The 18,892-nt window shown below is 36.5% G+C and overlaps 1 protein-coding gene across 12 annotated transcripts in view; it reads right to left on the bottom strand.

Moving 5' to 3' along the window:
• LOC103712565 (5'-3' exoribonuclease 4-like) overlaps positions 1 to 18,892 on the bottom strand; it is a 35,671-nt gene that overhangs the window by 8,967 nt on the left and 7,812 nt on the right. For 9 of the 12 annotated variants that reach the window (XR_015986840.1, XM_088721297.1, XM_088721296.1 and 6 more), the window contains exons 10-17: positions 18,280 to 18,366; positions 15,792 to 15,872; positions 12,071 to 12,166; positions 1,297 to 1,367; positions 896 to 1,024; positions 727 to 803; positions 572 to 612; positions 405 to 479 (exon numbers count right to left, since the gene is read on the bottom strand). Coding sequence is in view for 9 of the 12 variants with exons in the window: in XM_088721297.1 (XP_088577423.1) it covers positions 405 to 479; positions 572 to 612; positions 727 to 803; positions 896 to 1,024; positions 1,297 to 1,367; positions 12,071 to 12,166; positions 15,792 to 15,872; positions 18,280 to 18,366 (657 nt within the window). In the remaining 3 variants the exon portion in view is untranslated. Of the gene's footprint in view, positions 1 to 404; positions 480 to 571; positions 613 to 726; positions 804 to 895; positions 1,048 to 1,296; positions 1,368 to 3,370; positions 3,441 to 12,070; positions 12,167 to 15,791; positions 15,873 to 18,279; positions 18,367 to 18,892 lie in introns of all 12 variants that reach the window. The other 3 variants (XR_015986838.1, XR_015986839.1, XM_088721293.1) reach the window with 1 other exon arrangement.

Below are 18,892 nucleotides of genomic sequence, written 5' to 3'. Positions count from 1 at the left end.
TTGAAGGAAAAGGCCTATGCCATGAAATAGGCTTGGTTGATGAATAATTGCAGGGAATAGGTGCAGGAATAGGCTGCATTTAATGTGCATTGGCTTCGCGATGGTTTGGATATTATTACAAAAATGAAATTGCCCTCGCACCTTTTTGAGTGTTTATAGAGTGGATAAGGGAAAAATGGTAATTGAAGGGAATAGGTTTGTCCCTATTCCATGGTATGTCTATTCCACCACCATGTGGGGGGATAACCCCCCGCCCATGGTATAAGCCCCAATTCTTTGGTGTTTGGCAAGAATTTGGAGGGATATCCCCCCTCTCAACTTTTGAGGGATACTCCCTCATTTACTGTGCAACCAAACACCGAAGTTAATAACAAGAAAGGATATAGAGTCATCACACTCCTCACCGTCAGCGTATCCTCAAGCTTCTTCGTCTCAGCAAGTAGACGTCTCTCATCAATGAACGGCAGCTTGGCAACACCCTGAGTTCAATGAGATATTGAAGCACAATCATTTCCTCAAACATCAATTACCATGTGCAAAAAGGAAAAATAAATCCATAAGTGCAGCTGACCTGCCATGCAAAGCGTTTACCATTCATGTCTATTTCAAAATCTGTCAAAAAGAAAAAAATATAAAACTTTTAGGCTTGCAAATTTATTGGGTAAAATAAAAGGAGAATAAAATTAGGTAGATATAGAAAAAAGAAGCTCAATTATATAGCTATACCATCGGGATAAAAGGAGCTTAAAGGTGATTTTGGATTCATCATCAATGCTCCATAATGCTTGGGCAATGCATTTGAACTACACAAAGAGAAGATAAATCATCCATGGAGAATTGCAATCCCAAATTTATCCATGTAATTACACAAACTTTCACTCAAGCCTATGCAAACCTAGCAGCAGGGAGTGTTCCCATTAGTTGATCAAATGGTTTAAATGGCTGTCCAAGGAAAAAGGTGATCTCCAGATCGGCCAAACCTCTAAGATCAGATGCAAATGGAGCATAATGGTATGGGTAGAACCTGAAAACATATACAACACAAATCTAAAATTATAATATAAGTTAAAGCTTTGGCTGCATAGAAACAAAGAATAACTATTGCAATAATATTTGACAAGTTTCACACAAGTGACAGTAAACAAACGACTTGTTTGAGACTACAATGCCATCACATTCATTATGGACAATGGTGAAACCCCCCAGGTAATCATAGCTAAGAGAAGAATATTGAGATGGGTGCAAGGGGGAGAAAATGCATAAATCAGTTCTTAGATATATTACAATTCAACTTACCACTGCCATGAACAGACACCTTGATAGTAATATCGCATGATCCAGCAAAGGCCTTCTACATAGCACTGGACCTGACAACAGAACACATCACCATCAATCTATCAAATGATTGGAAACAAAATATTAGCATGTCTTCCTTGAAACACTCTTAAAGTTCTCTATCCTGTTCCCTAACCAGGCATGACTGTCCCTAAATGACCATGTGCCGCCGCTAATTCACGAACTCCATCACAAATCTAATTTTAAGAGTAATACTGAATATAGATGCATACAGCCGATAGAGCACAAAAAGATCCCTAATTATTCATGCTGCTTCATAGATATAAGAAATAATAAATAATTAGCTCAAATTTGCAATTAATTCTAACAAGATATCAACGTAATACAGCCAATAGAGCACAAAAAGATCCCTAATTATTCATGCTGCTTCACAGAATTAAGAAATAATAAACAATTAGCTCAAATTTGCAATTAATTCTAACAAGATATCAACGTAACAAGCAATAATAAATTAATTTAATTTGTCAATAAAATCAGATTAGATCCATGCAGTAGTTGATGCCTTTTACGTCCCAACGTTCTTAAAGCAGTTATAGAGAACAATTAACTTGAACATGGAAATAATTCATAAAATTGCTACTGTACAAGAGTTCAGGATGAGCATAAGACAGAAAGACAGGACTCAAACAAGAACATAAAGACTAACAGGTTAGTTCATATATTATTCATTTATAGTTCATATATTATTCAGGAGATAGGATTTTGTGTGTTTTGATGGTGATCTCAGGGTGGACAGGTTCTGTCCTCCAGTCCGAATAACTTGAACATGGATAAGTATTTTAATCTCAAATTTTATCTGGAAATTGTTAACTCGTGGATTATTAAACCTGCAAAATTTGAAAATTTTTGTAGGACATTTTCTTAGTCAAATTAAATCATTAAAGTGGTCTGACATACAGGGAAGGGCTGAACAGAATACTAACTTTTAATTTGATTAGAACCTTACTTATACCTCGTATTTTTTTGGTGTCATTGTTGCTGATATTCTAGTAGCAATGTTTTGCTTTGAATCCAAAAAAATTCAAGCATTAATTAAGAACGAAAATATGGAAATTGGTAGATTGATGCAGCTGTCCACAGAACAAGACAGAATATGAAGCCTAGATGAGTCCTTCTTAATTATAAAATGTGATGATTCAGGATTTTCCTATAGGAAGAAACAAAATTTTTAAATGGATCAACCATTAGTGATATAAACTTGGGAGATGGAATTATCTAGATTAATCATGAATAAAAGATATTATTACCAAACATGAACCAAAACCTTTGGAAAAATATTATTACCAAACATCATCTCCACAGGACCTTTTATTTGAAGAAAAAGAACCATTCCAGAACTCTTATTCTAGAAGACACATCTATGGATGGAACATAGATGGAGTAAATGATAAACAGATTGTAGATGTAATACATCGAATGATGATGTATGCTACCATCTATAAACAAAATAGAAATTTAGATTATGAAATAGCCATGAAATAGCCAAATTTATTACGACTGGCTTTGTTGGACAATTAAAAGGCTGGTGGTTAACCAAAGCCAGAGGAATTAAATTTTAAATCAAGTCAAAACAATAAAAAATTGAACCCAATCAACCTAGCAGTAGTATGCAAACTCAGACTACTGAACAAGACGCAGTATATACACTATGTCTTACAATTGTACAAAACTTTATAGGATATCAAGTACCATTAGGAGAAAAAATAAAAACTCTTCTACAAAATCTAAAATGTCCAACATTGAAACAATTTAGATGGTATAAAGATACATTTCTTTCAAGAGTAATGCAACTCTCAGAACCAAATACTGAATATTGGAAATCCAAATTTATAGAAGGATTACCATATTTGTTTGCTGAGAAGATCAAGAAAATTCTCAGAGAAAGAAATGATGGTATCACAATTAATTACCAGCAATATACTTATAGACAACTAATAAACACTTGTGTCCAAGAAGGTTTAGCTTTATGCAAGGACTTAAAGCTAAGAAACCAACTAAAAAAGCAAAGACTTACAGAAAAGTACCAACTTGGTGAGTTCTGTCATCAGTTTGCATTTGACATGCAAGATAAATTTCCAAGTGGTCTAGTTAAAAAGAGAGAGTAAAAAATATGTTCATAAAATACCACGAAGAAAGAAACACAATGATAAGTGATATAAAAGAAAGAAGCAACAACAACAAGAGAAATTAGCTCTTAAAAAATACAAAAGAAAACATCAAACAGACGATGTCAAATGCTACAAATGTGGTAGGTTTCGGCATTATGCAACTAATTGCAGAATCAAAAGAAAAATCAATGAGGTGCAAGTTGATGATCAGCTTAAAGCCCAACTAGCTAAATTAATGCTAAACTTTTCTTCTGAAGAAAAAGAAAATACATCGAATGAAGTATCAGATGAAGAAGAGCTAAATAAAATCATCTCTTCCTGTTCTTCCTCAGAATCAAACTCTGATTCAGACAGCTGTCAGTGTAATGAATTACACTGCAATAAGGACTATTGGAAATCCATAGTAAAAATGAAAGGATTAAATATCTTAACCAATAGTCAAGAAGAAATCTTTAAAATATTATATCAAATTAACGATAATAATACAAAGAAAAAGTTATTAAAATTTTTATTGGAGAAGAACCCTAATAAGGGAGAAACATCTAGACTAGTGCTACCTAGTCCTGGCTATCAATTAAGTGAAGTTTTAAACAGATTTCATGCTTCTCAAATAGAAGAGAAACCAGTTTAAATAGGAGACTTAAAACAAGAAGTTAATCAATTAAAGATAGATATACCTGTTAAAAATTGAAATAAACAAATTAATTATAAAATAACAATTCTAGAAATCAACAAATTGAATCTAAGCTATCACCCCTAGATGATCTGAAGAAGAATAAAACTATTATTCTTCAGGAAACAGATGGTTTACCTGAATATTTCAATATATTAAATCAGGTAACTTACCAAAAATGGTATATCAAAATTACTATTGTTATAAATAATAGTTACGTTCTAGAGAACATAGTTGCACTTGTAGATAGCGGTGCAGACTTGAACTATGTTCAAGAGGGAATAATCCCTACAAGCTATTTTGAAAAAAAAAGCTCAAACCCTTACTGCAGCAGGAGGCAGTAAGTTATCAATAAAAATTAAATTGTAAGATACATCTGTAACAAGGATATTTGTATTCAAACACCCTTGATTTTAGTTAGAAATCTAACTCAAAGTATTATTTTAGAAACCCCATTTCTAAATGACATCATGCCTAGCATTAAGATAGACAGTACTGGAATATATTCCATGAAACAAGAAAAACAAATAGTATTCCCTTTTATAACAGATCCACAAACAAAAGTCATAAATGAGATCAGGAATATTCTTATCAAAAAGAAGAAACAATTAAATTTCCTCCAACAAGAAATTAATATTTTTGACATTCAAGAAAAACTTAAGGATCCTCATATTAAACAAAAAAATTAAGGATATAGAAGATCAATTTATTAGCGAAATCTGTAACGATCTTCCAAATGCCTTTTGGAATAGGAAAAAACACATAATACCTCTTCCATATGAAGATTCCTTTAATGAAAGGAATATTCCAACAAAGGCCAGACCACCACAAATGAATCAAGAATTCCTTGACCTTTGCAAAAAAAGAAATAGAAACTCTTCTAAACAGAGGATTAATCTGAAAATCCCAATCTCCATGGAGTTGTGCTGCATTCTATGTAAACAAAAATGCCAAAAAGGAACGAGGTGTTCCTAGATTAGTAATTAATTATAAACCTCTAAATAAAGTTTTAAAATGGATTAGATATTCATTACCTAACAAAAAAGACCTTTTAGATAGACTAAATGAGGTTGTAATTTTCTCAAAATTTGACCTAAAGTCAGGATTCTGGTAGATTCAAATAAATTAATCTGATAGATATAAAACTGCATTTACAGTTTCTTTTGGGCATTTCGAATGGAATGTCATGCCTTTCGGATTAAAAAATGCACCTTCTGAATTTCAGAGTATGATTAATGAAATTTTTAATTCATTCACAGACTTCATCATTGTTTACATTGATGATGTTCTAATATTTTCTAAATCATTAGATCAACATATAAAACATCTTAGAACATTTAAGATGATTACAATACATAATAGGCTAGTATTGTCAGCTCAAAAAATGAAATTATTTCAAACCCAAATAAGGTTTTTGGGACATAACATTAAACAAGAAAAAATAATTCCTATTGAAAGAAGCATAGAATTTGCATCCAAGTTTCCAAATGAAATTCTAGATATTAAACAACTTCAAAGATTTCTTAGAAGCTTAAATTATGTCTCAAATTATTACAAAGATTTAGTAGAAGATACTGCTATTCTTTATAACCGCCTTAAAAAAAATCCTCCACCATGGAGCCAGTAGCATACTGCCATGGTAAGAAAAATAAAATCAAAGGTAAAGAATCTTCCTTGCCTATCTTTATCAAATCCTAACTGGTTTAAGATTGTAGAAACTGATGCCTCCAATCAGAGGCGGCCCAAGGCGAATTCGGTGAATGAGGCCTTTTTTTTAATAATAAAAAATTTTAATAAGTACAAAATATTTAAAAAAAACGATATGAAAATATATAGCTGTTAAGTACACTATTTCTAAAGATAGACAAGAAGCCTCTTCGGTTTAATCTAATTCTTGAATGGAAGCACGGAAAAGTAATTACTCTAAAAGAAAGGCCATGAAACTGATTAAATAACTGAGATAATGCTTGGCAATACTATTTACCATGTCAAGCAAGGGCAGACTAGGAAAAGGTTATCCCATGGCATTCCATGGTCAAGGGTAAAGGAAAGAATTTGTCCAGAAAGGGGCCTCTCTATAAGAGAAAGTCGGGGCATTATGGGAAATTCACTCATCTAATTAATAAAAGTCCCATCCCACCATCTCCCCTTCAAGTGAGTACCCAAGCAGCAACTGCAACATCACAGCACAGCAGCCATCCAACCCCCTCCCTCCTTTTCTCTCTCTACCACCCAAGAGGGGAGAAGAAACAGAGAGGAGAAAATTAAAAGAATCTCCACCCTCCAAGAAGTCCATGTCCAATTCCCCTATCTTTCTTCCTGGTGGCCCAGCTGGATCAGGTCCATCAGGAGTAATGTAAGGGAAGGAAAACCAAGACCAAAACCAAAAAAGAGAAGGGATGAAAGATAAGAGCGGCTTCAGACGTGTATCAAGCCAACCAAATCCCTCCTCTCTCTCACCCAAAACAAAATTACGGTCCCCAACTTCCCAAATTGCCCCTCTGCAGGCCAGGAAACTCTCCACCTCCCTTCCATCAAGGGGAAGACTCGTAGCCAGCACCTGTTCCCGTTTTATATGGGGCCTTTGCTTCCTTTTGGCCACGGTCAGACACAGAAAACAGGGCAAGGAACCTCCCTCCCCTCCCCCCTGCTCTGTCTCTCTCTCTCTCCCCCTCTCCCCCCTCTCCTCTCCTCTCTTTATTTCATCGCAAGTCGGTGCCTTTTTGCCTTCTCCCTTCCTTCTGTGGTTATCTTCTCTTTGCCTCCCGAAGGCCTTCCTTTGGTCCGAGGCATTAGGCGACCACCTCGGTCGCCTAAGGCTCGGGCTGGCCCTGCCTCCAATATCGGTTATGGTGGAATCTTAAAGCAGCTAGATCCCAATCTCAATAAAGCGATTTTAATCAGGTTTACTTCTGGAAAATGGAATTCCACCCGAAAGAAATATTCTATAATTAAAAAAGAAATGTTATCTATTGTTAAATGTATTTCTAAATTTCAAAGTGATTTACTGAATCAGCAATTCTTGCGGAGGATAGATTGCAATGCAACCAAGCAAATCATAGGAAAAGATGTAAAGAATCTAGTATCCAAACAAATCTTTGCTAGATGGCAGACACAACTATCTACTTTTGACTTTAAAATGAAATATATTAAAATAGAGAATAACTCTCTTCCTGGCTTTTTGACTAGAAATTTTTGCAGGGATGATTCCTCACAGAGAAAATTATACCCGAAGAAGAATATCTTCCCAAGGTGGCAGGGGACGCAACAGCAATCCGCTTCCCATGAGTACAAGCAATTTGCTATTTCATACAGAAAGAAGACCACAATTTGTGGATTTAGCAACCTATCTTAATATGAAGAAGGTTTAAATAATGTTGATACTACTTACTCAAAAAATTTTGCTGAGCATATAATAATGTACCTAGGTCAATCAGACATTCGAAACATGAATGACCCATGGTTCATACGTCAAAAATCATAGTCAAATGCATAGACCACAGGAAGAAGGAATTCTTTCAGAATTTGATGAAGCACCAAATATCTCTATTAAAGCTGCTTCATCCGGGTACTCATTCTCATCCACTCCAGAAGATGACAACAAGTTCATTTGTCTAGCCGGAAAATCACAAGACCTCAACGAAGAAGAACAGTCTCCTAATACAGCAGACATGTGGGATCGACTCTAGTCCAATGATAGGCCCCAAAGAAAAGGAGCTGCCAAGAGCAATCCCAACAAAGGTAAAGATCCAGCACAGTACAAGGCCTGTCTGCATCAATTATTGTTGTCAGATGTCACAATCAAATTGCGGTGGAATACAGAGACGACCAAAGGAATCCACTTTCGGCGCCACCAACTTTTGCTAAACTAACTTTATTAAAGCCGCTTTCGACTTTAAACAAAAGTTTCTCTATCTTATCCTGACAAGAGGCATCTTCCAAGAAGTCATCATCAACAAAAGTTGGTGGCGCCGAAAGTGGATTCCTTTGGTCGTCTCTGTATTCCACCGCAATTTGATTGTGACATCTGACAACAACAATTGATGCAGACAGGCCTTGTACTGTGCTGGATCTTTACCTTTGTTGGGATTGCTCTTAGCAGCTCCTTTTCTTTGGGGCCTATCATGGGACGAGAGTCGATCCCACATGTCTGCTGTATTAGGAGACTGTTCTTCTTCGTTGAGGTCTTGTGATTTTCCGGCTAGACAAATGAACTTGTTGTCATCTTCTGGAGTGGATGAGAATGAGTACCTGGATGAAGCAGCTTTAATAGAGATATTTGGTGCTTCATCAAATTCTGAAAGAATTCCTTCTTCCTGTGGTCTATGCATTTAACTATGATTTTTGATGTATGAACCATGGGTCATTCATGTTTCGAATGTCTGATTGACCCAGGTACATTATTATATGCTCAGCAAAATTTTTTGAGTAAGTAGTATCAACATTATTTTCTTGTACTACTTTCATCGTAGGCTTCGATGAAGATGAGATAAAAGTATCATTTCTTCTATTATCAGCAAATTGTTGTTGAACCTTCTTCATATTAAGATAGGTTGCTAAATCCACAAATTGTGGTCTTCTTTCTGTATGAAATAGCAAATTGCTTGTACTCATGGGAAGCGGATTGCTGTTGCGTCCCCTGCCACCTTGGGAAGATATTCTTCTTCGGGTATAATTTTCTCTGTGAGGAATCATCCCTGCAAAAATTTCTAGTCAAAAAGCCAGGAAGAGAGTTATTCTCTATTTTAATATATTTCATTTTAAAGTCAAAAGTAGATAGTTGTGTCTGCCATCTAGCAAAGATTTGTTTGGATACTAGATTCTTTACATCTTTTCCTATGATTTGCTTGGTTGCACTGCAATCTATCCTCCGCAAGAATTGCCGATTCAGCAAATCACTTTGAAATTTAGAAATACATTTAACAATAGATAACATTTCTTTTTTAATTATAGAATATTTCTTTCGGGTGGAATTCCATTTTCCAGAAGTAAACCTAATTAAAATCTCTTTATTGAGATTGGGATCTAGCTGCTTTAAGATTCCACCATAACCGATATTGGAGGCATCGGTTTCTACAATCTTAAACCAGTTGGATTTGATAAAGATAGGCAAGCATAGACAATAAGTAAAGTCCATAATTTGGAGGTAGTAACAGAAATTAAGAGATTTGCCGACTTCACTTAAAACTCCAAAAAAATTTCCGGGGCCGCGTCCCCTATTTCAACGCGGCCGCGGCTTCGCCCCCGCGGCTTACGCCACCCCCCTCGGCCTCCGTCGGGCCCCCACGAGCAGCGAAGGCCTCTCCTTTTCCCTCCCTCCCCCGCTCGCTATCCTTCTCTTCTTCCCCGGCTCCGACTGAGTTCTCTTGGTAAGGGCCCGGTACCAAAATGATACCGAACATGCTGAACCGATATCGTACCGATCCGATAGGCGACCGGCATGCCTACTGGTACGGCATACCTTGCATTTGATTATTCTAAAACTTGATTACTTTGGACTTACTCTACAAAAGTTAAATGTCGTACTTTGAACCTATTTCACAGGGACTAAATGCAGTACTCACGACCTACTCTGCCGGAATTAAGTACGGTACTTTAGACCTACTCTGCAGGGATTAAATGTGATAATTTGGACCTACTCCCCAAGGGTTAAGTATGGTACTTTAGACCTCATTCGCAAAGGTTAAATGCAATACTTTGGGCCCTGCCATAGGGATAATGTCGTTGTAGTCTCATGGGACTGATTAAATGCAGTACTTTGAGCCCTGCCATCCGTCGTAGTGTCAATAACTGATGAGTTATTAAATACTATCTTTGAAAATTAATTTATAAATTGATTGTTGGATTTATGTGGGAAATATTGATTTAGAAAATGGTTTAGTTTTGGAGAAGTGATATACTGTCAGAAATATCTATATAAGTGATATGTTGGTTTTGGAATCTGACTTATAAATCGCCCTTTGGAATTGGAAGTGAAATATTGTTTTTAAGAAATAGTTCATATGTTCACATCAAGAAATAATTGTATATGAAATATCAATTATGAAAATCCTCGCTTTGATAATGGTATTGTTTCAGAAAGTGATCATAAATTGCTTAATGAAAACCTTGCATAAGATAATTTAGTTTTGGTAATGGCTTATAAAAATACTCCTTGGAATTATAATTGGAATACCAATTTGGAAAATGATTTATATGTAGTTCATTGGAATTAAATGTATAATTTGATGATGAAAATCCTATATTGTTAAATAAGTCATTCTTTATCATGAATCCATAAATTGTTTAAAATTTATTTATTATACTTGCTCTATCCCTTTGGTCAAGATTGTTAATTGTTTACTGGGCTTTTTAGCTCACCTTCTTCTTTCTCTTTTTCAAAGTCCATAGTAGATTATGGGTTGCGATTGGGATGTGAGCACAGACCAAGATCCTGAATTTAGTTGGACATGACTTTGTGATTTTGTAAAATTTGTGAAAAATTAAGGGTTTAAATTATTTTATAGGCATATTGTAAACCGCCTTAATGTGTAGTGATAGCAATGTTAGTAATGCAGTGGGAAAAGAAAGAAGGGGTGATGGGATCGACGAGGTTATGCTTCAAATATCAACACGCAAATAGAAGAAAATTGGATTAAAGAATTCTTCACTTGATAGAAGAAATCATCTCAAAAAAAAAAAATTATTAATATCTCAAGAGCTCCCCTTACAGTGTATTAAGTGTGCATATTTATAGGACATGATACCCTAACCCCAATTGGAGCATTAAACCTGATACAAAATTATACTCAAAATAGGACTTGACAATAAGAAAACATACTAGAATTATCCTATTATAAATATGGAAACCTAGCTAAAATATGATAATGTCCCTGATGAGAAATTTATAAGAAAATATGCCAAAAACCTATGAATCCGCCAATAAAAACCTTAAGTATTTGCTTATTGCAGTCTTTGCCTGTAAATCCGCTGGCTCCTCCGATGCTTGGCATGGTTTTGTTGGTCATAGTACTTGTTGGTTGTACCCTGTGCTACATCAGTTAGTAGTAGTTCGGGATTGGCATGCGACCAATTCAAGTTTGGAAAAATTTAGTTAGACCTAGAAATTGTTATCCTGCCAATGTTATTGATTGTTGTTACTTTGTTATGTTTGGCATGTTATATCGCCTTATGCTCATGGGGCCCAGCCCTAAACATGTGTGGTGGGCTGCCACGTCCGTTGGTACATGCCTTTGGGTCAAGGATGTGACAATTTTCTAATTCTACACCGAAAAGATTAATTTAAATATAATCTCTTCTTATATATCATGATACCTCCTTTTTTACTCTTGCAGAGTGAATTGCTGATATCAATAACGAAATCTAATGCCCACATTTATCATTATGCAACACCGGTCTTATACAAAGAACCTTTACTGAAAGAGTGAATCAAACTGAGAAAATAAAAATATGATAATGTGGAGTTTGGGTTACATAACAGAATGCATTATAGTATAAACACCTTTCAAACTAGAGCCACATAAACTACAAAAAACTAAATGTCTGAACTAAACAATGGTCACCCCAAACCTAAATTTTAATATCATGTTGCAGTTCATATTACTAATGCACAAAAGATCCAATTTAGCTTTTTTACTCCAGAGTTACATGGTGATTTTAATAGAACGTTACACCCACAATGGGAAATCAAGTAAAATCATAACCATAAGCAACAAGAATTTTCTTTTCAGTTTGCAGCTAGACGTTATAAATTCGTCACTAGACACTAGTGCAGGAAATGGGCAGTTAGATAAATAGAGCAATTCTCTGGCTTCATATAACACGCAGACTAACTGATATATGTGCATTTTTAATGTAGTCCACAAACAACTTAAAGTAGTAGCTTTCATGGAGAACCTCGAGTGCAATTGGTGAGCAATAAGAAGCAACTTACAACATTTCTCCTAATATCATCAATTGACTTTGACTCTTTTACTTCAAATTTCTCCATGTAGTACCTTTCTTTATATCCAGGTTCTCCTAATTTTACCTGAAATTGGATGACAGAATTTCATGTTCAGCTTTCAGAAAGAAAGTTTCCAGCTTGTAGTAGATCATGCATGTGTGAAGATGAAGATACAGCAAGGAAAATCTAAAAACATTTCTTGTTCAATGTTCTTAATAGATTTCAGGAAGCATATAACCAAATTTATTTCATCAAAAGAGCTCTTCATGCAAAGAAGCATCAAGACTGTATAACCTAGAGGCAAGTCCTGGAGCTTGTTAGAGTGATAAGGTGGCTCACAAAGGACCCAAACTTAAGCAAGAAACCTCACAAGGGAATGGATGTATGAACCATTCACAAAATTGCATGACCTAAATCATGTGTGAGCAAATCTATAAAACAATAGAGTACAAAAGACAAAAGATTTAGCAATATCAGAAGTATTTAGAAAAAGAAAACATAGGCCACTATTCAAACATCTTCTGGTTCTCTCTAAACTCATGGTGGATAATACACCATTCATTTAACAAAAGAGATAGAAGGATCTCAAAGGTGTATTAGCAAACCAATGAGCTTTGTTACATAACATGGAACGTATTTCTGAGCCAGAGAACATCAGCAAAGCTCTCAAAGAAATTTATTAGGAAGAAGATACCTAGGAAGTGGATGTGGGATCATGATTTCAAAGATATCCCAAAGCATCTTTGGAGGCGGGAAGGACTAAGCAGCAGATGCACCACCACAAGTACTATGGTTGTTAGTGTAGTAGGATAGTTAATCAGATGAAAGTGCTCAAAACCAATGAGGGGCTGAGATGCCTTTCAAGAAAGCATCATTACCATTGGGAGCTTATGATCACTAGGATGTGCCAATAAGATAAGCAAGCAAGCGCGCAAGCGAGAGAGAGAAGGGGGGGGCAGAGCAACACTGCCATGACAGTGAAAAGTTTCATATGCAAATAAGCTGAATTGGCATGAGAAGGGCTAGAAAATTATGTCATAAATGACAGAACAGTTTTGACCAATGCTGTGAAAAATGTGATCCAGCCTTTGAAGGAAGCTGAGATAAGTAGCAACGCTTCATATCACCTAGTGAAGGGTTACATCGTAACACAGATAATCAAGTTGGGGAGGCTAGAAAAACATTCAGTTGGCAAGGTAAATAAAAATGGGAAGTTACGTAGCAAAGAAATGGGTAAGCAATTTGTAGCAACAAGGTTAGCTAATGGACAAGATATAATTAACCAACGGGCAAGATATAACTAACGTGATTCTACACATGGATAATGCCAATTAGACCTGAGCATATGCCGGGCCCAATTTGAGCTGGCTCTTGGTCTTATATCAGTAAAATCTTCCTAGGCCCAATCCCGGCCAAAAGAATTAAAGAGTCGAACCTGATCTGATCAGTTGGGGGAAGGTTAGGGCGAGCTAGGAAGGTCTACTAGTGGTGCATGGCTGGAGGGAGGCGCGGACGAGAGAGAGAAAGAGGTAGGGAGGGAGGGAGGAGGTCAGCAAGGGGAGGTGCACAGGGAGAGAGAGAGAGAGGGAGGAAGAGGTGGTGGAGGTGGTAGCTGCAGAGAATGGTGTTGAGAGAGAGGAGGGAGGCGATGGCCAGCTAGTTGAGGTGTAGAGAGAGAAAGAGAAGGAGAAGAGGGAAGCAACCTGTTGGGTGTGTGTGGGGAGGGAGGGAGGGGGGAGAGAGAGAGAGAAGGCCGGGTGGAGCCGATGGACTGACAAGCAGTGGCAGCAAGTAGAAGAGACATGGGGAGAAAGAAAGGTAGGCTGAGGGTTTAAAGTTCTCCTGATCCCCCTTTCCTTCTTCTAAATTTTGATTATATATTATATACAATATATATATAATTAGGTTTGGGCCAGCTTAAAAAATACCAAGCCTGATTTCAAATTGGACCTAAATTTTTAGACTTGGGCAGGCCCCCGTCAGGCCTAAAACCTTAGCTCCAGCCTGAAAAAAAAAAAGCATGCTGAGCCGGGCCAGGCAGGCCAAGCAGGTTTTGCTCAGGTCCAATGGCAATTATCACACAGGCGGGAGAAAAAGCAGGCCAGACATGGCAATGAATTAGTTAAAATCTGTAGCATACATTTCCAGACAACAAAGAAAGACTGAAGAAACAAAGACACAACATGCCAATGCATCTGAGGCAGAAGCAGGATGTGTTCAGACCTGCTTTTCAGAAGATAATAAATAGCAGGTTTTACTTCAGAAATGAATTAAAAACCAACAATGTAAACTGCAATTCTTAAATGAAATTATCATACATTCACATTTTAAACTCATTTCATTCTAACAATGGATCAAATAACAGCATGCTGAATAAAAGAAATTCAGCTGCACCTGCCCAGCCAGGTGTTCATACAGCAGAGCCGTGAACTGATTGATTTTTTAGGACATCACAAATCTTCACTTGGGTAGGAAATGATAGAACAAAAAAATGATAGAATGGATCATATGCCACTAGCAAACTAGAAAGACTGCAACTAATTTTTAGGTATGTGAGAGCCAAGTAACTAGATTATAATTAACATTTTATTTCATCAATATCAAGGTCGGCCGTGCACGGTTCGGTATGCCCCCGTGCTGTTCAGGGTCGGCCTAATCCTTTGGCGACTTAGGCGGTCACCTAAGGCCCCGACCCAAAGAAGACCCACCGCAAGAAAGGCCTCAAAAAAAAAAAAAGAAAGAAAAAAGGCCTCCCTGTGAGTTCGCCTTAGGCCGGCCCACTACAGAGAAGGCCTCAAAGACAAAATAGCCTTAGGCCCCCAAATACATTGGGCCGCTCTTGGTGTTGTTCCATGCCAGGCCCATACCAACACATCAGAGGGCAAGGGAGCGAGGAAGAACAGGAGAGAGGAAAAGAGAGAGAGGGGCGCTGGAGGGCTGGAGCAGGGGCTCCGCCCTCCAGACCCCTATTTTGTTCGAAACAAAGGTCCATCGGGGCCCTTTTTTATTTTGAAAATTTTAAGTGAAGCCGGTGCCAACCTCACTTAAAATTTTCAAAATAAAAAAAGAGGCCCAAATTTTAAGTAAAGTTGGCAGCGACTTTACTTAAAAATTTTAAAAATAAAAAAGAGCCCGAACGGACTCCTATTTCGAACAAAACAGGGGTCCAAAGGGCGGAGCCCCTGCTTCGGTCCTTCAGGGGGCCTCTAGAGGCCTCCGACAGCCCTCCCTCCCTCTCCCTTCCTCCTCCTTCTCTCTCTCTCTTTTCCTCTCTTTCCTTCTCCCTCTCCCCCACCCACCGGTTTACCGTTTTGAAAGCCGGAACCATACCGGTCCGCCGTCGGCACAACTCAGTACACTCCAAACCGGATGGTTTGGAACGGTTCCACATTTCTTGATCAATATGGTTTATTCTGGTGCCTTTTGTCTGGAATATCAAAGCTTACAGCAGTGAACATCCACGGTCATTTGGATGCATAACATTTGTTGCAAAAGATTCGAAAAAATTAACCTTACTACTAAGAAAATGCTGCAGATCTCTAATCAATTCCAGTACTGCAAACTGAATATTGCATATAGCATTTCTTCAGTTTCATTAAAATAAAAAAAACAGATCATACAAACTAAACTAGTTTCAGAAGCAAACAGTTCAACTATTGTTTTCACAGATATTTCTCACCACCTTCACAACGATCACAAAAAGAGATACCTTGTCTGGAGATGCAAATAGAGGATCCTCAGGATTCTCTCCCTTCAACTTAAGCTTCTGCTCTTCATTATTTTTAATTGCCTGAGAGCCATTAATCCGAATGTGATAATAAGAAACGAAAATAAATTTCAACGAGTCAGTTAGAATACTATAACTATGCCGAAATATGATGATAAGAGGTAAGTTTCTGAAAGCATGAATACACAGAGGAATTTTATTTGATCCGATCCAAATATCAACATGAAAAGAATTTACACAAGAGATAACCAAAAAGAACCACAAAAGTAAAAAAAAAAATAAGGTCAGATATTATACATTTAACTGGGATCTTTTAGTAAATTCATAAAGAAATGAATCTTAAATTGATCTCCATCAACTTCGATTGGAATTTTATCTTCCTGGATTTTGTAAAGAGAAATTAAAGAGTAGACTTTGAAAGCAACTAAATCATGCGAACCATGCAAGGGCATAATTTCATATAGCCTAAAAATGAAGGAATACACAAGTTGAATAGAACTAGGAATATATATTGGCATTCTATTTTTGTAGAGAACATGTATTGGCATTTGAACAACATGATACCCTAGATCAGGAAAACAACTCAAAAAAAAGGTCAAAAAATCGATGTAATAATTCTGATTCATGCTAAATTAACAGAGTAGCTAGCCCAGTACAATCATCCAATATTAACTAGTGCCGCCAAAAAATTGGTAATGCGTTATATACCTAAGAATACTGCTATGCCCATATCACATAGGCTTCAATCCCCACTAAAATGATGCATATATGCAGCCCAAACTATTGTTGTTTTGGGAGCATGTGTACCAAATTTACAAATAATTTTAGTAATGGAAAGGCAAGTTCCATAGAACCAATAAAAGAATTTTGTTTTAAAATGGTAGATATTGAAAGTGAAGTTTATGTAGATGTAGTCTGGTACAAAAGGGGCTCGTAAGAATGACAAGTTCTTATACTTGAAAGAAACTATAAAAAAAACAAAAATAAAACTGAAAAGATTTATTCCCAATTTGATGAGATTGAAATCCAATGGATCCACACTGATGATGAAGAAAAAGGAGGAAGGTGATAAGAACTTGGAAAAACAGAATCTTTAGAATTCAGTGCAGTTAATATTGGCCCGTAACTAGAACAAATATGTACCTCAATATTTAAATCATTGATTGCTCACAATTGATGTCCTACTTTGGCGTCAAAATTGAGAAAAATTGCTCAACAGTGTAGCGCTTTCAATACTTCAAAATGTGGAGAGAATAAAAAATTCCAATCTTGAGGAGAAAGAGAATCAACACTAATCAACAAAATTAATGAAGTACTATATATATGCCATTTAGGTGCTTCAATTTTCAGGGACCCAAAAGTTGGGTAAACATTATACTGGAAGGGTACAATGGATCTGTTACATTTTGACCCTTGCATTTATTTCCAGCTTGCCTTTGCTCCTTACAATGGTCATTTGACTATTTTCGTTCAACATGGCAAGGTGTGTCATCTGCTGCGCCATGCTACCAACCATAAAACTGGACAGGAGGACAGCTCCGATAATTCTCTAAACCAGTCAAACAGAAACACAAAATTGAAGCCCTTAAAAAGTCTGCTGAGTCAATCTACGATTAACTCACAAGTTATTCCTAAATCAACAAATTACTACTTTATCCTTATAACTACAAAAAACAAATCCATAAACTATTAAAAAAACTATTAAACCCAAAATTTGATGCCCATGGAGAATCCTTGCTGAAGTAGAAGCGTGATCAGAAACTGATGATCATGTAAGTGAAATGGCAATATTTTGACACTGAAAATTGATCTCTGGTTTCATTCTAACAACCTTTTGAGGGATGAAAGTTTATGAAGCCTTATTTAACCTTCACGATCTTCATATTCTTTGACTTACTTTGCTAAATTTGACCATTCTTTCCTGAATGAAATGATCCTAAAAATAACCAAGACAGCAATATCATACAATTTTTTCTTGACCTTTACAGCCTTAATAAGTTTGACAGCATGAAAATCGTCATGTCTAATAAAATATTTTAGTAAAATTTCCCAAGCTAAGGCAGACCGATTGGTAATCCTAGATTGCTGCTAACCTTATTGCTGCTACTCTTATAGCAGAAATCAACCAGAACTATATATGTCTTGAGTCTCGAAAAAATTCTCCAGCTACATTGCTAATACAATCTTTCATCAGATTCCACATCTTATTCAGACTCCTAAATGTTGCACTCAAACAATTTGCCAGGAATTTTAACCTATATCTCCACTGCATTACTCATAGTCATCTTTCGCCACTATAGCTATTGCTCCTTGTATTCATATCAAATTATCAATAATTTAAGAGATTTTATCAGTTACACATAGATTCTAATGCGTTGTTGCTACTTGTTTAAGAAATAGTAACCACTATTATATGTATAACCTGACGAGAACAAAGCCATACAAGACTAGCATAGGGATGGTCAATCACCTGTTGAATACGAGTGCGCTTCTTAAAAATTTGCTCTTCATAAACTGCTACTGACTGGATAAAATGTTCAACTCGGTCCAATGAAACCTAAACACATAGAAACATCTTGTGTTTAAAAAAAAGGACATTAAAGCAGAAGCCAAGTCACTTTGATCATCTTACTGTCTGCAGATACCAAGCTAAGAATAAGAAGTATTAAAGAAAAATGACATTAGAAGGAACACATCAAAATTGAATTAACATGTCAGTACTCAATACAAGGACAACAAAATGTTTTTCCAATGTAGAGAGAATATACTGTTGCTTCTTTCAGTTATCAACCACATGATTCACAACGTCTGGAAAAAATAGAATCATACGGTAGACGTAGTTAACTGTACTCAGAATGACTTGGGTTAATATGTCAGTTGCGGGTGTGTGGATGCATGTCTAAGAGTTAGATCCTTTCAGCATCTAACAATTTCCTCTTATGGAGCCACATCCAAGTGTCATATCAATGTCCTTGTTAACTGTCGGGCACTGGTATGTTGGACTGAGTCCAAAGGTCTGGGTAACATAGACAGCAAAAACAATGAATAGCATGAGGACAAGTATACAGGCCTCCAAACAAAAT

This window comes from Phoenix dactylifera, chromosome 5 (assembly GCF_051530095.1).
Source record: "Phoenix dactylifera cultivar Ajwa chromosome 5, Ajwa_hap1_PhDact_Kaust_v1.1, whole genome shotgun sequence".
Taxonomy (NCBI): Eukaryota; Viridiplantae; Streptophyta; class Magnoliopsida; order Arecales; family Arecaceae; genus Phoenix; species Phoenix dactylifera.
Note: the sequence above shows the minus strand (reverse complement) of the source record. Positions and strands in the feature narration are given on the sequence as shown.